We start from the raw sequence: 19,761 nt of genomic DNA, 5'->3' as shown, positions 1-19,761 counted from the left end.
AAGTAGAATTTCGTATCGACTTGTTGCCAGGAACGACGCCGATAGCGAAAGCACCTTATCGACTAGCGCCAACCGAAATGAAAGAACTTATGACACAACTTCAGGAGTTATTGGACAAAGGTTTTATTCGACCTAGTTCATCACCTTGGGGAGCCCCTGTGTTATTTGTAAAGAAGAAAGACGGAAGCATGAGAATGTGCATCGATTACAGAGAGCTGAACAAAGCGACGATAAAGAACAAGTACCCGTTGCCAAGGATCGATGACTTGTTCGACCAGTTGCAGGGTTCGAGCTATTTCTCGAAGATCGATCTTAGGTCGGGATACCATCATGTAACAGCCCGGAATTTCAAGTATTGTAATAATTATGTTTCTGGGGTGTTTTAAGAGGGGACTCGGCGAGTTGGAGCCTAGACTCGCCGAGTAAGATCGCAGACCTGGTCGCGGGTTCGCGACTGGACTCGACGAGTCCAGTTATGGACTCGGCGAGTCTGCGCTGTTTAGCGAAAACCCTAACTGTTCAGGTTTGGGACGTATAAGAGGCACTTATTGGCCGTCATTGTTCATTTTAGCCTTCTGGGAAGAACCCTAAATCGATTGGGTGCATCTGGAGCAAAGTTCAAGGGCCATTGTTGATCTTGGAAGTGTTGTTGTGAAAGGAAGAGAAGGGCTTGGCTAAAGGAACAGCAAGGGAGTCATGTTCTGAGGATTTGGGGATACAGAGGGCACATTATTCAGGTAAGAATTCGAGTATACTCTGCTATGTTGATGTGTTTATGGAATTAGGGTTTGTAGAACCCTTTTGTGATTAGATTGAATGCTACCCTAGTCCCCCAAACGATTGTGACTCTGTATTGGGACCTTTGAAGGTCCAGAATGTCCCATGCCTGTACATTTCGGGAATTGATGAAGGTTTTGGATTGGAATCCTTATGCCTTAGGTCAATATGTATGTTATGAATCATGGGGTGTAGCATGAGCAATGAAATAAGGACCTTACGTGATGGATCAGTCTAGGAAGGCAAGACCTATGAATGGTCGGAGTAGTTCTGACCTTAGGAAGCAGTTTGAGCGGTTGCATGGCATGAACTCGCCGAGTCCGATGAACAGACTCGGCGAGTAGCTTGAAGATTTACTGGGACTCGTCGAGTTGTTCTTCAGACTCGGCGAGTTGAGTCGGGGTGGCCCCGCGATTCTTCCAGGAGGAACTCGTCGAGTAAAAAGGGGATACTCGACGTGTAGAAAGGGTGTCTTAAGGAATCGGTGAGTTAAGGGCGAGTGGACTCAGAGTCGTTGAACTCGGTGAGTCTTGGGGTGACTCGGCGAGTTAGATCGCGGGTTGAGTGAAGTTCTGAGTATGGGGACTCGGCGAGTCATAGGGTTGACTCGGCGAGTAGGGTCAGTCAGGGGTTGACTTTGACCTTGTCTTTGACCAAGGATTTACCAGTGGTTCCAGGGGTATTTTGGTAATTGTTGTTATTGTTTGAGTTCAGTGCATTGGTGACTGTCCAGAGGTGGAGATCGTATCAGTGATCGGAGCAGCTTGAGCTATCTGTTCAGTCGGCAGTTTCGAGGTGAGCCATCCTCACTATATCGCTAGGGTTTATGGCACCAATGCCAACCCTTTTATCGGATCGAAATCCGGGTAGTTTTCAGTTGTTATATGTTATGGGCCGGAAGGCAATACATGTTATGGGCCGGAAGGCATTACTATGTGGACCGGAAGGTCATGGCCTGGAAAGGCATATGTATGCATTTAGTATGTTGACTGATTCATAGGGTAATGTTATGCTAGTGACCGGCCAGACCGGTATCTTGTTTAGAGTAATGCTATGATACGTGATCTATTGATCGATTGTTGTCTATGAACTGCTATATGATTATTTGTTATGTTATATATGCATTTTATGCTTATGGGCTGGAAGGCGATATGTTATGGGCCGGAAGGCAATATGTTGTGTGATGGACCGGAAGGTCGGCGTGGGTAGGACCGGAAGGTTTACCCAGCAGGGACGGAAGTCCCCTGAGACACATGGACCGGAAGGTCAGGGCCTGGAAAGGCGTATATGTGGTTGGTATTTTGGGGGTATCTCACTAAGCTTCCGGGCTTACAGTTGTGGTTTTATGTTTCAGGTTCTCAAGAGTCTGTGGCAAGGCAAAGGCGTGATCGTACCGTTCCTCGCGTTGGTGTTTTATGATATGAACCTGGGAAATTACTCTGTTTAATAATGTATTGAAAACCTTTTTGTAACAATGTCAATAAAATGGGTGATTTTGAAAAGTTTTAATTGTTTTGAAATTTCGGACGTTACAAGTTGGTATCAGAGCCTTGGTTTGAGTGAATTGGGGGAAACATTCGTGTGACTCCAGTCTCAAATCGAGGAGGATTTTAAAAAGAGAAAATTAAAATGAGAATTAAAATGGTTTTCAAATTTGGTAAAAGGAGGACGCGGAGGTACGATCAGCCGGAGCCAGTAAGTAACCCCAAGATACCATACATGATATTTGTTTATTTGAGCTTAATAGAACAGCATGCTAGAGTTAGGCTAGGGATCTTCAGGAATTCATGATAATGTTGCCTGATTTGTGATGCCTGTAGCCTAGGGTCCCCTATGGGATATTCTCAGTGTTTCTCTAGTGGTGAGGGTTGATAGTTGTTATGCATGTTCCCTAGGGTATTGTGGTAGTACTTCATACAAATATGGGTAGGTGTGGAAGGTAGTATGGGCCCGTACTACTGAAAGCACAGGACCCATATGCGTATCAGGGAAACCATGGTCTCTAGGGTAGGGTTGCGAGAGTTGGATCCCAGGATTGTGGGAAGTGTCTGAGATTGATAGGGTGCCTTCAGTATGAGATTTCGAGGCATGATGATAGTGGATCCGGATCAGGATTGGGAGCGGGGAGCGAGTTCCGGGTGAATCGGTGTCGTCGGAGGTTATCGATCGGACGAGCACGAGCGAGCGGGATGCGAGGATTCACGAGATCCTGCGTGATGAGGTTGCTGCATTGTTACGGGCTGAGTCGCCAGAATTGTTTGGGTCGATCAGGACCGCCATGCTTGAGAAGTTTGATGAGCGATATGCGGCTCTCGCAGAGACGGCTGCCGCAGCAGTTACAGCGGCTGTAGCAACGGCAAAGAGAGGAGCTAGTCGGGGTTTTCAGTATCGGGACTTCTATTATACGAAGCCTCCCACATTCGATGGAGTACAGGACCCGATTGCTGCTATGAGATGGTTATCAGACGTGGAGGGGTATTTCTCCACGAGTTTATGCCCTGCTGATCAGAGGGCGAGGTGTGCTCTGGACCTATTGGTGGACATTGACCATGGGGTCATATTCCGACGCGCAGAGGGCTGCAGTTTCAGGGGATCAGTTAGAGAGATGTTCAGTACTCGCTATGTTCCGTGAGATGAGAGGGAGGGATTTTCTCGGGAGTTCCTTGAGCTGAAGCAGGATTCGGAGTCGGTGACTAAGATCACCAGGATGTTTATTGAGAGGGCGATGTTTTGCCCTGAGTTCGCTTCGGAGCAGGCTCAGATGTCCTGATATCTGAGTATGCTCAAGAGGGATATCAGACAGTTCGTGTCTGCGCAGAGGTGTGAGACCTTGTTGGAGTTGCAGGAGGCCGCCATGTGGCGTGAGTTAGAGGTTGAGTTGCAGTTGCGTGAGCGGAGGCAGGCCCCGATGCAGTCGCAGTCGGCGCCGAAACGGTCCAGGACCGTAGATGTTAGAATGGGGGATCGGAGCGGCCACACTTGTGGGAAGTGTGAGAGGGGTTACACCGGAGCTTGTTGGTCCGGTGGTGCATGCCGCAAGTGCGGAAAGGAGGGGCACGGTGCACGGGATTGTCGGCAGTCAGTGCCAATTCGGGATTTGAGGATTTATTATCAGTGTCGGCAGGTTGGACATTTGAGGGTCAACTGTCCACAGCTTTCTGCAGGACCGGTGCAGGCTCTAGCACCGGCCACCTTGAGGAGTTCAAGAGGAGGACAGGATGGAGCAGAGCCCCAAGGGCTCAGGGTCGTGCTTATCGGCTTGCGGCAGAGGGAGGCGGATCAGTGCCGGAGGCAGCTGCGGGTATGATGCTTTCTTGATGTCTTGATTGTCTTGCATTGATTGTGGCGTATTGTTTATGCTGGTATCTTGTGTGGATTTCGATGCGGTATTCGTTGTTTCGCGGGTTTGGCATGGTTATGGACTGGTGCTTCAGGTTTTCGCTTTGGTATTCGTTGTTCCCTGATGGTTTGGTATGGTTATAGCTTGGTGTTTTGGTGTCGGTAGCCTTGTGCGGTTTTCGATGTGGTATTCATCCTTTGGCAGGTTGTGGGTTTGGTTACGGGTTATTGTTGGGAATTCCGTTGGTTATCGTTCGTGAGGGTTGTTAGTGGAGATGCGGCACTGGGTTGAATGTCGGGTAGCATCTGCAGTCGTAGAGTGGATAATTGAAAGACCGGATTCTTTTGAGTGGTTTGATCAGGGAGGAGATGTGTTTTGCTGAGGGTTGCTTATGCTTGTGGAAAGCAGTCAGTGTGTAAATGTTCTCTTTGTGCAGGATTGTTCTGAAAGGTCGTTAATGACGATCGGTGGCAGTTAGTCAGTGCTTTAGTGGGGGAGAATTGGAGAATTCTCCGGGAGATCGATGAGTATGTGAGGGTGCTTAGCTGTTGGGATTCAGCAGTGTTTGTCAGCTCAGAGTATAGGCCGACGAGAGCGAGTGTCGGGTATGCGGGGCGGGATACAGACCTAGGGCATTTGATTGTGGAGGCCTGAGAGAAGGCCGGGATCAAGCTTGAGTAAGTAACCGGGGTTATACGATCAGAGTATTGGTATGTTCGAGGTATGTGATGGGTTGTACTGCATTAATCCCACGGGATTATGTTGTGCATGTTTCTAGAACTGGAACCGGAAGGTTCCCAGAGTTAGAACCTGAGGGTTCGCAGAGTTTGGGTGTACGGACCCACAGAGATATAGCCTCGAGTGGCTAGTATGTGTTACGAGAGTCGGTCCAGTCATGATGGAGACTCTGCTGGTATTGCTGGATCGGTTTGAGATTTCGGACTGTGTATGTTACAGTGTGATTACATCGGAAGGTCTGGCCCCGGGTTAGTGATCTTGTTTAGCTGAGGCAGGGATTTTGATGAGTGGAGAGAGTGCATGAGATTGAGAGCCCCTGCAATGAGAGTCAGAGTATGTGAATAGCGGTTGCGCAAAAAGGGTGGTGTCGCTTGGGGCGAGCACCGTGACACTGGTTGGAGTGGCATTATGGCCAAGAGAGTTCCCTGGAAAAAAAAAGGAAAAGAGAAAGGTGTGTAACTCCGAAGGGGAGTGCAAGTTCACGAAAGTGAAATCTGCGGAGCAGAAGTTATGGTTAGAGTATTTCGAGTATGGCTTTGAGCATCGTGCTCGCAGCAGCAAAGTAGGAAACCATCCGGTTTGGGATGTCTATTCTAGGCAGAAGGGATACAGGGGGAGAGAGAATCTTAAATTCTCAGTGTGATTCTAATCAGAGTATAGGGTGGATATTAATGGTTCATCTTGGGAGATGTTCGAGGATAGCATCAGTGTATCGGGTCTTCCAACCTGCGGGTTTTGGGACTAGTTCAGCATGTGTATGTGATTGCAAGAGGAGAACACGTGAGAGTTGCTCTGAGAGTGAGAATGGGTCTCTCAGTCGGTCCGGAATGGACAAAGTGGGCTTTGGATTGGGGACCCGGTGGTTCATGGTTTCCTAACCCTTATTGGGTCGAGTGATCGTTGAGGTTTAGAGCAGAGTTGCATCTTCGGTAATTCTCGATTACAGAGAGTGATGTGCAGTGCAGAGATCGTGCTTCAGTTGACAGAGCAGATTCGACAGAGCCGACAGGGAAAGTTATGCAGACAGACGCCGGTCCGAGCTTGAGTTTCAGGTCGGCAACCTCGTACTCCTGAAGGCCTCTCCTTGGAAAGGAGTGATTCGCTTCAGGAAGAGAGGCAAGTTGGGGCCCCGGTACATTGGGCCATTTCGGGCGATTGAAAGGATAGGCCGGGTAGCCTATCGATTGGAGTTGCCAGCGGAGTTGGGACAGATCCACGACACCTTTCATGTATCGCAATTGAGGAAGTGCTTAGCCGATGAGGCGGCAGTGGTTCCATTAGAGGATATTCAGGTGAATGCGAGCCTGAATTATGCTGAGAGACCAGTGGTCATCAGGGATCGGAAGATCAAGGTTCTGAGGAACAAGGAGGTACCTCTGGTATTGGTTCAGTGGCAACATCGGAAGGGATCGGAAATGACTTGGGAGCCGGAACGTGAGATGCGGGAGCAGCATCCGGAACTATTTTCAGAGTGAGACTTCGAGGGCGAAGTCTAATCCTAGTGGGGGAGAATTGTAACAGCCCGGAATTTCAAGTATTGTAATAATTATGTTTCTGGGGTGTTTTAAGAGGGGACTCGGGGAGTTGGAGCCTAGACTCGCTGAGTAGGATCGCAGACCGGGTCGCGGGTTCGCGACTGGACTCGACGAGTCCAGTTATGGACTCGGCGAGTCTGCGCTGTTTAGCGAAAACCCTATCCGTTCAGGTTTGGGACGTATAAGAGGCACTTATTGGCCGTCATTGTTCATTTTAGCCTTCTGGGAAGAACCCTAAATCGATTGGGTGCATCTGGAGCAAAGTTCAAGGGCCATTGTTGATTTTGGAAGTGTTGTTGTGCAAGGAAGAGAAGGGCTTGGCTAAAGGAACAGCAAGGGAGTCACGTTCTGAGGATTTGGGGATACAGAGGGCACATTATTCAGGTAAGAATTCGAGTATACTCTGCTATGTTGATGTGTTTATGGAATTAGGGTTTGTGGAACCCTTTTGTGATTAGATTGAATGCTACCCTAGTCCCCCAAACGATTGTGACTCTGTATTGGGACCTTTGAAGGTCCAGAATGTCCCATGCCTGTACATTTCGGGAATTGATGAAGGTTTTGGATTGGAATCCTTATGCATTAGGTTAATATGTATGTTATGAATCATGGGGTGTAGCATGAGCAATGAAATGAGGACCTTACGTGATGGATCAGTCTAGGAAGGCCAGACCTATGAATGGTCGGAGCAGTTCTGACCTTAGGTAGCAGTTTGAGCAGTTGCATGGCATGAACTCGTCGAGTCCGATGAACAGACTCGGCGAGTAGATTGAAGATTTACTGGGACTCGTCGAGTTGTTCTTCAGACTCGGCGAGTTGAGTCGGGGTGGCCCCGCGATTCTTCCATGAGGAACTCGTCGAGTAAAAAGGGGATACTCGACGTGTAGAAAGGGTGTCTTAAGGAATCGGTGAGTTAAGGGCGAGTGGACTAAGAGTCGTTGAACTCGGCGAGTTAGATCGCGGGTTGAGTGAAGTTCTGAGTATGGGGACTCGGCGAGTCATAGGGTTGACTCGGCGAGTAGGGTCAGTTAGGGGTTGACTTTGACCTTGTCTTTGACCAAGGATTTACCAGTGGTTCCAGGGGTATTTTGGTAATTGTTGTTATTGTTTGAGTTCAGTGCATTGGTGACTGTCCAGAGGTGGAGATCGTATCAGTGATCGGAGCAACTTGAGCTATCTGTTCAGTCGGAAGTTACGAGTTGAGCTATCCTCACTATATCGCTAGGGTTTATGGCACCAATGCCAACCCTTTTATCGGATCGAAATCCGGGTAGTTGTCAGTTGTTATGTGTTATGGGCCGGAAGGCAATACATGTTATGGGCCGGAAGGCATTACTGTGTGGACCGGAAGGTCATGGCCTGGAAAGGCGTATGTATGCATTTAGTATGTTGACTGATTCATAGGGTAATGTTATGCTAGTGACCGGCCAGACCGGTATCTTGTTTAGAGTAATGCTATGATATGTGATCTGTTGATCGATTGTTGTCTATGAACTACTATATGATTATTTGTTATGTTATATATGCATTTTATGCTTATGGGCCGGAAGGCGATATGTTATGGGCCGGAAGGCAATATGTTGTGTGATGGACCGGAAGGTCGGCGTGGGTAGGACCGGAAGGTTTACCCAGCAGGGACGGAAGTCCCCTAAGACACATGGACCGGAAGGTCAGGGCCTGGAAAGGCGTATATGTGGTTGGTATTCTGGGGGTATCTCACTAAGCTTCCGGGCTTACAGTTGTGGTTTTATGTTTCAGGTTCTCAAGAGTCTGTGGCAAGGCAAAGGCGTGATCGTACCGTTCCTCGCATTGGTGTTTTATGATATGAACCTGGGAAATTACTCTGTTTAATAATGTATTGAAAACCTTTTTGTAACAATGTCAATAAAATGGGTGATTTTGAAAAGTTTTAATTGTTTTGAAATTTCGGACGTTACACATCAACTAAAGGTGAGAGAGCAGGACAACGAAAAGACTGCTTTTAGAGCGAGATATGGACACTATGAATTTTTGGTTATGTCGTTCGGACTAACCAATGCCCCAGCAGCTTTCATGGATTTGATGAATAGGTTTTGTAAACCATTCTTAGATAAATCCGTGATAGTATTCATAGATGATATCTTGATTTATTCGAAAAGCAAGCAGGAGCATGAAAAGCATCTACGTGAAGTGCTAGAAGTCCTGAAAAAGGAGAAGCTGTATGCAAAGTTCTCCAAGTGTGAATTTTGGATTCAAGAAGTCCAATTTTTAGGTCATGTGGTTAACCAAGAAGGGATAATGGTCGACCCAGCAAAGATTGAAGCTATAATGAAGTGGGAACAACCAAAAAGTCCTACAGAGATTCGAAGCTTTTTAGGATTAGCTGGATATTACCGAAGGTTTATCCAAGGCTTTTCTTCGATTTCTACTCCATTAATAGCTTTGACCCACAAAGGAGCCACTTATTCTTGGAATGAGAAGCATAAGGAAGCCTTTGAGAAGTTGAAGTAGAGATTGTGTGAAGCACCGATTCTTTCATTGCCCGAAGGAGTTGATGACTTTGCAGTTTATAGCGATGCATCCGGAGTTGGGTTAGGTTGTGTTCTGACCCAAATGGATAAAGTGATCGCGTATGCATCGAGGCAATTGAAGGAGCATGAAAAGAACTACCCCACTCATGATTTGGAGTTGGCAGTGGTAGTATTTGCCTTGAAGATATGGAGGCATTATCTTTATGGCACCAAGTGTAAACTTTTCACTGATCATAAGAGTCTCCAATATCTCTTTAATCAGAAGGAATTGAACATGAGATAACGACGCTGGCTAGAGTTACTCAAGGACTACGACTGTGAGATACTTTACCACCCTGGTAAAGCAAATGTTGTTGCCGATGCTCTCAGTCGGATGGTAAACCTTGAAAAGAAAAGGCCAAGAGCATTGAGAATTGAAGTTGTCTCGACAATTGTGGAAAGTATAAAGAAAGCTCAAGAGGAAGCTTTAGAGAAAAATGACCGAAAGGAAGAACGTTTAGGCAAAACGTTAGTGTTTGGTACAAACAACCAAGGGTTGAAGGTATTTCAAGATAGAATTTGGGTACCTAAGACGGGTGGAATAAGAGATCTTCTGATGGAAGAAGCTCACAAGACCATGTACTCAATTCATCCCGGCAGTACGAAAATGTATAGGGATCTAAAACCCTATTATTGGTGGCCGATGATGAAGCTCGATGTTGCTAAGTATGTGGCCGAGTGTGTAACTTGTGCTAGGGTTAAGGCACAACATCAGAAACCGTATGGGAGTTTAGAACCTTTACCCGTACCCATGGGTAAATGGGAAGACGTCACCATGGATTTTGTAACTAAACTGCCCAGAACAAGGAACGGTCACGACATGATTTGGGTGGTCGTTGATCGCTTCACTAAGAGTGCGCATTTCATAGCGGCCAAAGAGAAATGGTCTATGGATAAACTTGCGAATTCTTACGTGAAGGAAATTGTGAGGGTTCACGGTGTTCCGTTAACGATTGTGTCCGATCGTGACAGCCGTTTTACCTCAAGGTTTTGGAGGAGTCTACAAGAGGAATTGGGTACCAAGTTGTGTTTGAGTACAGCTTACCATCCGCAAACCGATGGTCAGAGCGAGCGAACGATTCAAACATTGGAGGATATGCTGAGAGCATGTACCCTAGAATTCCAAGGTAACTGGGATGAACACTTACCTTTAGTAGAATTCTCCTATAATAATAGTTTCCACTCAAGCATTAAGATGGCACCTTATCACGCTTTGTATGGGGAGAAGTGTCGAAGGCCATCATGTTGGCTGGAAGCAGGGGAAAAGCAGTTTATGGGACCTGAAATAGTCCATGAGACTGCTGAAAAGTTGAAAGTGATAAGGGAAAGGATGTTAGCTGCTCAAGATCGACAAAAGAGTTATGCTGACAAGAAAAGACGACCGATATCCTTCGATGTTGGAGATTCGGTTTTACTTAAAGTCTCGCCGTGGAAGGGACTTATAAGATTTGGGAAACGAGGGAAGTTGAGTCCAAGGTTTATTGGACCATTTAAAGTTCTTTAGAGGATCGGGAATCAAGCTTACAAGCTAGAGTTACCGGAAGAACTAGAGGGTATTCATAACACCTTTCATGTCTGTTATTTGAGAAAGTTCACAGGAGATGTGCCTGACATAATTCCGATTTCTGAGTTAAGGTTGGATGAAAACAAGAGGTTGATCGAAGAACCTGAGGCAATCGTTGACCGTAAGACTATGAAGTTACGATGCAAGATGGTCGATTTAGTGCTTGTGCGCTGGAAACATACGAATGGACCAAATCTCACTTGGGAAACGGAGAGTGACATGATGAGTCGCTACCCGCAGTTGTTTGGTGATATGTGATTCCGGGGACGGAATCATCCTAAGAGGGAGAGAATTGTAACACTCGTGTTTCTAGCCTAGGCATTTATATTGAGTTGATAGTCTAGGTTAACCTTTGTAAGTCATTTTGAAGAAATGAAAAGGAGTTATGTGAATATTATGTGAATTATGTGTTTTATGCTTAATTATTAGGGCTTAATTAATTAAGAATAAAAATAAGCGTCAAAATTGAAGTGTGAGATAAGCCCGATATCTTTACATAAAGTTGTAGTGGTCGAAACAAGGATTTCGGGGATATAAAGAATACCAAAATCCGAGTTATAACGAAGAAATTATGACCTGTCGAAGTTTCGCGACAAAACCGGCACGGTGCTGAATGTCGTAAAAAGTGAGTTTTTGATAAACTGCTTTTTAGCCTTAGTAATCTAAACGAAAGTTGTAGTATTCGTTAAACCGAGAAGTTCGATAAAAAGAACACCCAAATCTGACTTCGTATGAGGAAGTTATGATTTTTTCGAAGTTTCAGCGTACCAGTATACAGCTAAAAACTCGAATTTTAGATCGAGCGATTTTTAGCCGACACAACCTAAACGAGAATTGAAGGTCTCGTCATTAGGAGCACAATGGTAAAAAGTCTGATGAAAACGGACGTCGGATCAAGAAGTTATGAATTTTTAACGGATTTCCTGTCCCGGTCTGTTAAAAATAATAATATAAAAATTAAAGTCAAAATTAGCCGACGAAGTCTAAACGGAAGTTGTAGATCGTAATTTTAGCTACGCGTGCATATAAAGAACATCAAAAACGGAGCTCGTATGCGAAAGTTATGGATTTTAGAAGTTTTGGCGCGAAAACCGAGAAATTTCGCATAGTCACAATTGCCACGTCACCCTCGCTTAGAAAGTGACACGTGTCCTGCTGAGTCACCTGGCTGCTGAGTCATTAGGCTGCTGAGTCACCGAGGCTGCTAAGTCATGCGTGCCACGTGTCCTCTTCTGATTCGACCGAGGAGGAGGCCCAACCTGAAGCAGCCAGCTCCCCAGCCGAAGCTTCGCCCAGCTGCCGCGTGTGTCCGAGCCTCGCATAGCCTAGCTCCGAGCCTCGCAGGTGCGCCAGCAAGCCGCGGTCCACTTAGAAGCCGACAGCGAGCCCTCGCATGTGCGAGCCATGTGCGAGCCATGCGAGCCATGTGCGAGACCCCCCCTGCGAAGCCTCTTAGCCGTCGGATCAGGAGACTTCTCAGCCGTTGGATCAAACTTCGGACCCTATAAATAGAAGGGTACCTGCGAGGGTTTCCGGTTACTTTTGGAATTTAGCCATTTTTAGCCCCTCTCTCCATATTTTCTTCATCTTTACATCCCGCAAAGCCCCGGTATCAATTGTAAAGCCCGGAATACCCCACGAAGTGCCCGAGAAGCCCGGAAAATTTATCTTTTCGGTTTCAAAGCCCGACTTTTGCAGAGCCCGGTTTCTCAATAAAACTCCCGGTTTTATTATAAACGATCGTTTTAGGAAACGAATTGCTGCCTGATTTTCACCAAAATAAGTGAGTGTGTAGTTACTTTCAATTTACACATAGATATGAAGTATTTACCTTGAAATACGTGTTATGTGTAAATATGCTAATTGTTTATTCGAGGTGACTGTTGAATTGATGTTTTATACAAGTTTTAAACTGTATATGCTTTTTATCTACAAAATATGTTGGGTAGAACATGGGTAGACGAAATAGTTGCTGTGTGTTAAAATGGTGAGAGGCCTCGATGTCGATGTTGTGTCGTTGTTGTAGTCATCTAGTGAAGTATAGATGACGACCACGGACTTTCTAGATAGTCCAGTGGAACACTAGCAGGTTCGCAACTTGTAGGTGTTGATGAATTAAATGTTCGTTGGCGTACTTCATCCCCCTCATGGTTGCCTTAAGGACATGTATGGCTGAGGAAACCCCTTAGCAGTAGTGTCCATCCCGATGATAATCCTTAGGCTAGGTCCCTTGTGATAGGTGTTTAGGGACGTAAAGTGAGGACAACGGGAATGGGTAATCAGGGTTATTGTTGATTGGTGAACTTAATAAGTATATTATTATTATGGGTTGAAAACCCTATATGCTCACCAGGCTCCCAAGCCTGACCCACTCAGTTTTATGATTACAGGTAGTGGACCCCGAGCATAGTCGGAGGATGACGAGAGATTTTTGGATTATAGGCTAGTAGTTGTAAATAACTGTTGAAAGGCTTATAATGTCTTGTTTACGCTTTTGATCTGTATCGGAACATGACATCCCGAGGTTTTGATATATATATGGAAAATATATACCTTCTTAATGAAGGATTTTGATAAAACTTTTATCATATATTGTTTGGGGAACAATTCCGAAATATCTTATAAAAAGATTTCTCTGATTTTATTTTAAAAAGCATAAATTAAATCGGTCTTTTCTGGCCGAGAAATATGGGGATGTCACAATCTCATTATGTGATCATATATTATTACATTGTATTCTATTTGGCCATGGTAATTAGAAAAGTAGCAGTAAACAAATAGATTTTTACCTCCTCAAGAATGGTAAATTAGTTAATGTTGTAAACAAAGCTTACAACCATGGCATACGATTATTAGATAAACTGTGGAAATATAGTTTATGTTGCTTTCACATTACAAACGATCATGATAGACTGTAATAGGTATAGTCTATGTTTCTCAATCGACGTAAATCTGTTAATGAATAAATTTGTGAGACATTCGCTTCATGTTACATCCATGTAACAAAATCAAAAGTCCTGTAAATTGTAACCAGAACCACTTGTAAGGAGAATGTGATAGTTTTGTATAGATCCATATTGGGTCTGACAAACCCACACCTGAGCTGCATGCAACAGCTAGACCGGTAGGTCTGACGTGACAAGTGTCATTTAACTTGCGACGCCTGAAGAACGTCGTATTACGAGGCCGTCCGAGTCATAGTATGGTTATAATAACTCACATGTGGTATTAACAAACATAAGATTTACGGGTTTTAATTTTAAATTTAAATGAGTTTACGTCGACTTAAATTTGCACCAATTTCCTCAAATGTGGTAAAATACTTGTACACTTCTGTCTTGACTTTTAAGATTTCATTGCATTACGTATGAAAATATGGGATTTTTCTTGAACAAACATTGCTTTTACAATGAAAGGATTTTAGTATCACCTTTAAAAGCTTATGAGCTCACCAACCTTTGTGTTGACACCTTTTTCAAACAACTTGTATTCTCAGGAAATCACTAAACAGGTAATCAAAGTGCATTTTGAGGATGGGACGTTAAGGTGTCAACATTTCATGTTTTGTCAACATATTCTAATTGATTTGGAAACATGTAATTCATACAATGATGTAACTATTTCAATTATATATGTGTTGGTTGTGCTTGCTTAAATTACTATTGCAATTGTGTTTATGATACTATACATCAAGTCCTCCACCCCCGGACGTTTCCGCCATCCTTGGTTTGGGGGTGTGACAGATTGGTATCAGTGCACGGTTTATAGTGAATTAAATATATCAAACCACATAATATATACCAACTATAAACACATTTGGGAACTAAAAGTCTCTGATTTTAAAACATTTTAACGGGTTATACTTTTAGAAAATAAATAGTTTTCTCGTTTAAAAGTATACCTACATGCATTACATACTCGCGTAGTGTCATAACTAGAAGAACATAAAGTAAAAGAAGAGGATTTGAATGCTACGAGTATGCCTTTGTATGAGTAATCAGTTCCGGGAAGGATATAGCCTGATCAACTATATTTGGCCGAGAAGTGACTTACTCGTACCGGGGGATAGTCGTAGAGGGCAACAAATCTAATAACCTAACATCACTCTACAAAGAATGCTCTAAGAACCAAATCTAAACATTCAAAATACTATATGAGTATTTGTATGTTGCTATAGCACAATGTTATTATTATTAACCATTACCTGCTTCTTACACCCTTATTCTCGCGCAGACGACATGGCAGGCCTCCGCTTACCAGGAGACCCATACTTTCCCAATCAAGGAAATGTCGGATGGATTGAAAAAGAGCCCGGAGAACCAATTGAAGAGGACCCTGAAAAGGATCCCGAAGAGGAACCCGAAGAAGAAGAAGACGAGGTAGATGAAGAAGATGAAGAGGAAGGCGAGGAGGTAGACATGGATGAGGATGAAAGTGAAGAAGAACCAAAAGTCTTCAACCTTCCTTACATCGCCAGGGTGCCTGCAAACCACTTTGGCTATAACAGGCCTGAGCCCCGTTGGGCAACATTGATCGAGAGGTGGAGCCGACAACAACGACAACGGTCACCATATGGCGACCAAAGTGGTTACTACAACCTCAGCCACAGGGGACCGGCTGACAGAGCCCTCCGCGTCATGGTCCAACATATCACGAATTTGGGGAACCAGAGTAGGGAAATGGCAGATCAGGTTCGAAATCTCAGCGTTGTTATGGCAGCCACCGATGCACGCACAGGGATTTGGAGAGGGACTTCTATCCAGTGGACCAACTTATCGAGGACCATACCATTGCTCGAGCGGAGGTAAGGGAGTACCAGGAGAGGCACGCGACTCTCGAGGAGAGAGTGATTGCAGCCGAACGCCGGATTGTGGAACTTCAGGGAGCCTCGACCTCATCTCAGGGCCACCAGGGACCAGATGCCACCCACCGCGAGTAGTGTTCATGTTGCTCATCATATGTTATAAAACTAGGATTTCGAGTATGCGTTGGTGCTACTCTTTCTTGAGGATAGGTTGGCCCCGCGATTAAGTGACTACACTAGTCAAAGGGCTTTTGTGCTACCAAAGATAATCTTTTATTTTGATGTAATGTGGACCCCCATGAGGTTAAACTTTCCCCCAAAACAATATGTACTAAAACTTTATCCACGAATTTGGCATGCATTTTACTTCATTTGATGTTGACATGAGATTTTACTATGTAGTATTACAAACAAATTTACAACTGATAACTCTAGGATTTTTTTTAGTTTACCTCGTTGTTATGTGTAATTAAAGAAGTAATCGACCTAGAAATGGTAAATCCGCCTTAGGACTTGTTCCTTGTTTGGTTGCGGACTTAGGGCAGACTCATTAGTATCAACAGCTTATTAAAATTTTAATTACACATAACTGGGGCATATCGAGTGAATCATAGGAGTGGGTCAAACATGGAACCGAACATATGACTCCGTTTGAGTCACCACTATTTAATTCATAAGTTTAATTACATAAACTTTTTCTATGAATTGCTTGCTAATGCAGTAAAGTCGAGATATAATGCGAATGAGATAAAACAAGTAACACTCAACTCGTTATTACCATTGAAGTCTTACTGACTTGTCATTTTAAAACTTATGGCAGAACTATGCCGCCAAGGAAAAGACCAAGACCTTCCAGCAGCACAACAACACCTCCTCCACTGCCGCCACCACAATTTGACCCAGCAATGTTCCAGGTTGCAGTAATAGCAGTTGTGGCGGCAACTATGTCACAAATCGGCCCTAATGGCAATGGTGGATCCGGATCTGGTGCTACACCCTCTAACCAGGGAGACAGTTCGAGGCGCACAAAGGAATGCACCTATAAGGACTTCAAAAATGGCAAACCTGATACCTTCAGTGGGAGCGGGGGCTTCATCACACTGATGCAATGGTTTGAAAGAACCAAAGCAGTCTTCGAAATATGTGTTTGTCCTGAAGAAAGCAAGTTCAAGTTCGTGGCATTCACTTTCACCGGTAGGGCTCTCACTTGGTGGAATGGCCGAGTTAAATCACTTACTCCCGCAGTGGCTAACTCCATAAGCTAGGAAGATTTGAAAGCGTTAATGCTAAAGGAGTATTGCCCGAGGGGCGAGATACAAAAACTCGAAGAAGAACTCTGGAACCTCAGAATGTCGCGCACAGATCTTGAAACTTACACTGCCCGGTTTAATGACCTAGATACCTCTGGGGACTATCATCCTAGATTCAAGATAGTGTACTGACCTTGAAACCTACTACCATTGAGAGTGCCAAGGAATTGGCACATCAACTTATCGATCACAAGGCCAGCCGTGGTACCGTGATCGCCACCACCAACCAAGCTAAAGGAGGAAACAACAAGAGGAAGTTCTGGAACCATAAAAGGAAGCAACTAACACTGGACCCCGCTAAGAAGCAACAGACTATTGTTGTCTGTTCTGCCACAACTGCTATGACTCCAGCCCCACAAAATCAATACGCGAGAACTCTTCGCAAGTGCAACAAGTGCAACTTCTACCACACCGGTGCTTGTCGGGAAATGCACTGCAGTAATTGCAACAGGAAGGGGAACGCTACTCGATTCTGTTAAGTACCAACCCAATCCGCCCCTCAAGTTGCCCCGGACGCCAACACCGGAGCAAGCAAAACCTGTTATGGCTATGGAGAGGCAGGGCACTTCAAAAGAAACTGCCCAAAAGCACAAAACACCAATGCCGGAGGTGCAGGAAGAGTCGTAGCTTTAGGGCATGGAGAAGCAGTCAGCGACCCCACGGTGGTTACCGGTACGTTCCTCCTCAATAACTCTTATGCATGCGTACTTTTCGATTGTGGGGCAGAAAGGAGTTTTGTGAGCCACCAATTCAAATATTTACTTAAACAAAATCCCTAGTCATTAAAAGATTCATACGTCGTAGAAATGGCAAATGGAAAGGTTGAGCGCGCTAATGATATATACATAGGGTGTACCCTCACTCTAGACAACCACTCGTTCAAAATCGATCTAATGCCAGTAACTATAAAAATTTTCGACATCATCATTGGTATGGATTGGTTAAGTTCTCATCATGCGAACATTCTATGTTACGAAAGGGCCGTCCGCCTCAATCTCCCAAATGAAGAAACTCTTCTCGTCTACGACGATAAACCTAATATAAATCTAGAAATCATTTCTTGCGTCAAGGCTCAAAAGTATCTCCGAAAGGAATACCATGCCTTCTTAACCTACATCGTAGATAAGAATCAAGGGGTGAAGGATATCAAAGACATTTCAGAAGTGTGCAACTTCCCCGATGTATTCCCAGAAGATCTGCCAGGTGTGCCACTCGCACGACAAGTCGAATTCCGAATCGACTTGGTTTCTGGTGCTACCCTCGTAGCCAAAGCACCATATCGCCTCGCACCTGCAGAAATGAAAGAGCTGTCTAGTCAATTGAGCGAACTATTAAACAAGGGAATCATCAGACCAAGCTTTTCGCCCTGGGGAGCACCAGTACTATTTGTGAAAAAGAAGGATGGATCCTTTCGCATGTGCATCGACTATCGAGAGTTAAACAAACTTACCATCTAGAATCAATATCCCCTACTCCGAATCGATGACCTCTTCGACCAACTTCAGGGAGCAAGTTACTTTTTAAAAATTGACTTGAGGTCGGTTTACCATCAACTACGAGTTCAAGAAGAAGATATCCCCAAGACGGCATTCAGAACTCGCTATAGACACTTCGAATTTGTAGTGATGCCATTCGTATTAACAAACGCGCCTGCGGTGCTCATGATCTGATGAACCGAGTGTGTCGACCCTTCCTAGATAAATTCGTGATCGTGTTCATCGACGATATCTTGGTCTATTCAAGGAGCGAAAAAGAGCACAGGCAACACCTGCGACTAATACTGGAGACTTTAAGAGCCGAGAAGCTTTATGCTAAGTTTTCGAAGTGCAAATTTTGGCTCCGAGAAGTGGGATTCCTTGGCCATGTGGTTAGCAAGAAAGGGACTAATGTGGATCCCTCAAAACTCAAGGCGATCGAAAACTGGTCATCACCTACAACGCCAACAGAAATCCGACAGTTTTTGGGACATGCAGGCTACTACCGAAGGTTCATATAGAACTTCTCCAAGATTGCTAAACACCTTACCACTTTGACTCAGAAAGGTCTGATGTTCAAGGAGTGACTAGCATGTGCCTAAGAGTGGTTGTGGTGTTGCAACAAGTCTAAAAACTTACCAACACTACTGTAAGAACATTAGAACAAGAATACTATAGGAGTATTCTACATTTCTATAAATTACATACGTGAGAACTAAAAAGGTGGCTACTAGTAGATCAATGGTTGCTAAGTGGATACTCTACGGTTACATGTGACTAAGGAGCTGTAGACTTAGAATCTGTGATCTTTTCTTTACTTCATGTTCCTTGTTTGGTTGTGGATTTAGAGTTAGGATCAATTATTCGAAGGTCTATTCTATTTCGGTCGCATGTAATTGGTATGCACTATGCAAGTATTGGTCTAACTAATAACGATCATCTTATAAGTATCTTAGATTGGAATGCCTATTAACTATTCTTTCCCCATTCTCACGTAGATAGCATTGTTGGTTTCCACCTTCTCAGCAATCTATACTATCCAAACCAAGGCTATTGAGGATGGCTTGATGAGGAGCCAGAAGATGATCATTCGATCCCTTTGGATGATCACCGTGCAGAAGGTTTTTCGGATAGCTCCGACTCCGAACCAGAAGTCAACAACCTGCCCCCAATAGCTCCAAACCCCAACCCCCGTCCAGCATTTCAAGGTCCCACTCCCATGTGGGCAACAACCTTCAATCGATGGAGTGATGAACAGGGTCAGCCTTTACCTTTCAATGGACACTGAAGCTTCTACAGCATAAGCGAGGGTGGATCGGCTGATCGATCCCTACCCGTCATGGTCCGTAGGATTGCTAGGAATGTCGAACAGAGTCATGCAACCATCGACAGAGTCGTGGAAATTGACGCCAACTCTAACCTTAACATTATCCGTATCTGCCAACTTGAAGAAGCTATGGATAGGACTAGGAGGACCAATGAGGCTTTGCAGCAACAACTAGTTCCATTCCGAGCTGAAGTCAGGGAACTCCGACTGCGTCAGAGGGCTCAGGAACGACATCTTCAAGAAGTTGTACGCCAACTTGCAGATCTTAGGGTTCGCCCAAGAGATACCCATCGCCAGTAGAAGATGTCAACTCATCTTCCTCTTGTTTTTAAGGAATAGCCT

The 19,761-nt window shown here is 44.7% G+C and overlaps 1 protein-coding gene across 1 annotated transcript; it reads left to right on the top strand.

The window, feature by feature from the left end:
* Nucleotides 1-14,741: 14,741 nt before the first annotated feature.
* LOC128127322 (uncharacterized) lies at nt 14,742-17,244 on the top strand. The gene is made up of 3 exons (XM_052765785.1): nt 14,742-15,307; nt 16,128-16,227; nt 16,969-17,244. The coding sequence occupies exons 1-3, from the start codon at nt 14,742-14,744 to the stop codon at nt 17,242-17,244; spliced, it is 942 nt and encodes a 313-aa protein (XP_052621745.1).
* The last annotated feature ends 2,517 nt before the right edge of the window (nt 17,245-19,761 follow it).

Source organism: Lactuca sativa, chromosome 7 (assembly GCF_002870075.4).
Source record: "Lactuca sativa cultivar Salinas chromosome 7, Lsat_Salinas_v11, whole genome shotgun sequence".
Classification (NCBI taxonomy): domain Eukaryota; kingdom Viridiplantae; phylum Streptophyta; class Magnoliopsida; order Asterales; family Asteraceae; genus Lactuca; species Lactuca sativa.
This window is presented reverse-complemented; position numbering and strand designations above follow the sequence as displayed.

Coding starts and splice junctions, on each gene's coding strand:
- LOC128127322 (XM_052765785.1), top strand. CDS start 14,742: ATGGCAGGCCTCCGCTTACCAGGAGACCCATACTTTCCCAATCAAGGA. Junction 15,308..16,127: donor ATACCATTGCTCGAGCGGAG/GTAAGGGAGTAC, acceptor AACTTATGGCAG/AACTATGCCGCCAAGGAAAA. Junction 16,228..16,968: donor CAGCAATGTTCCAGGTTGCA/GTAATAGCAGTT, acceptor CTATGACTCCAG/CCCCACAAAATCAATACGCG.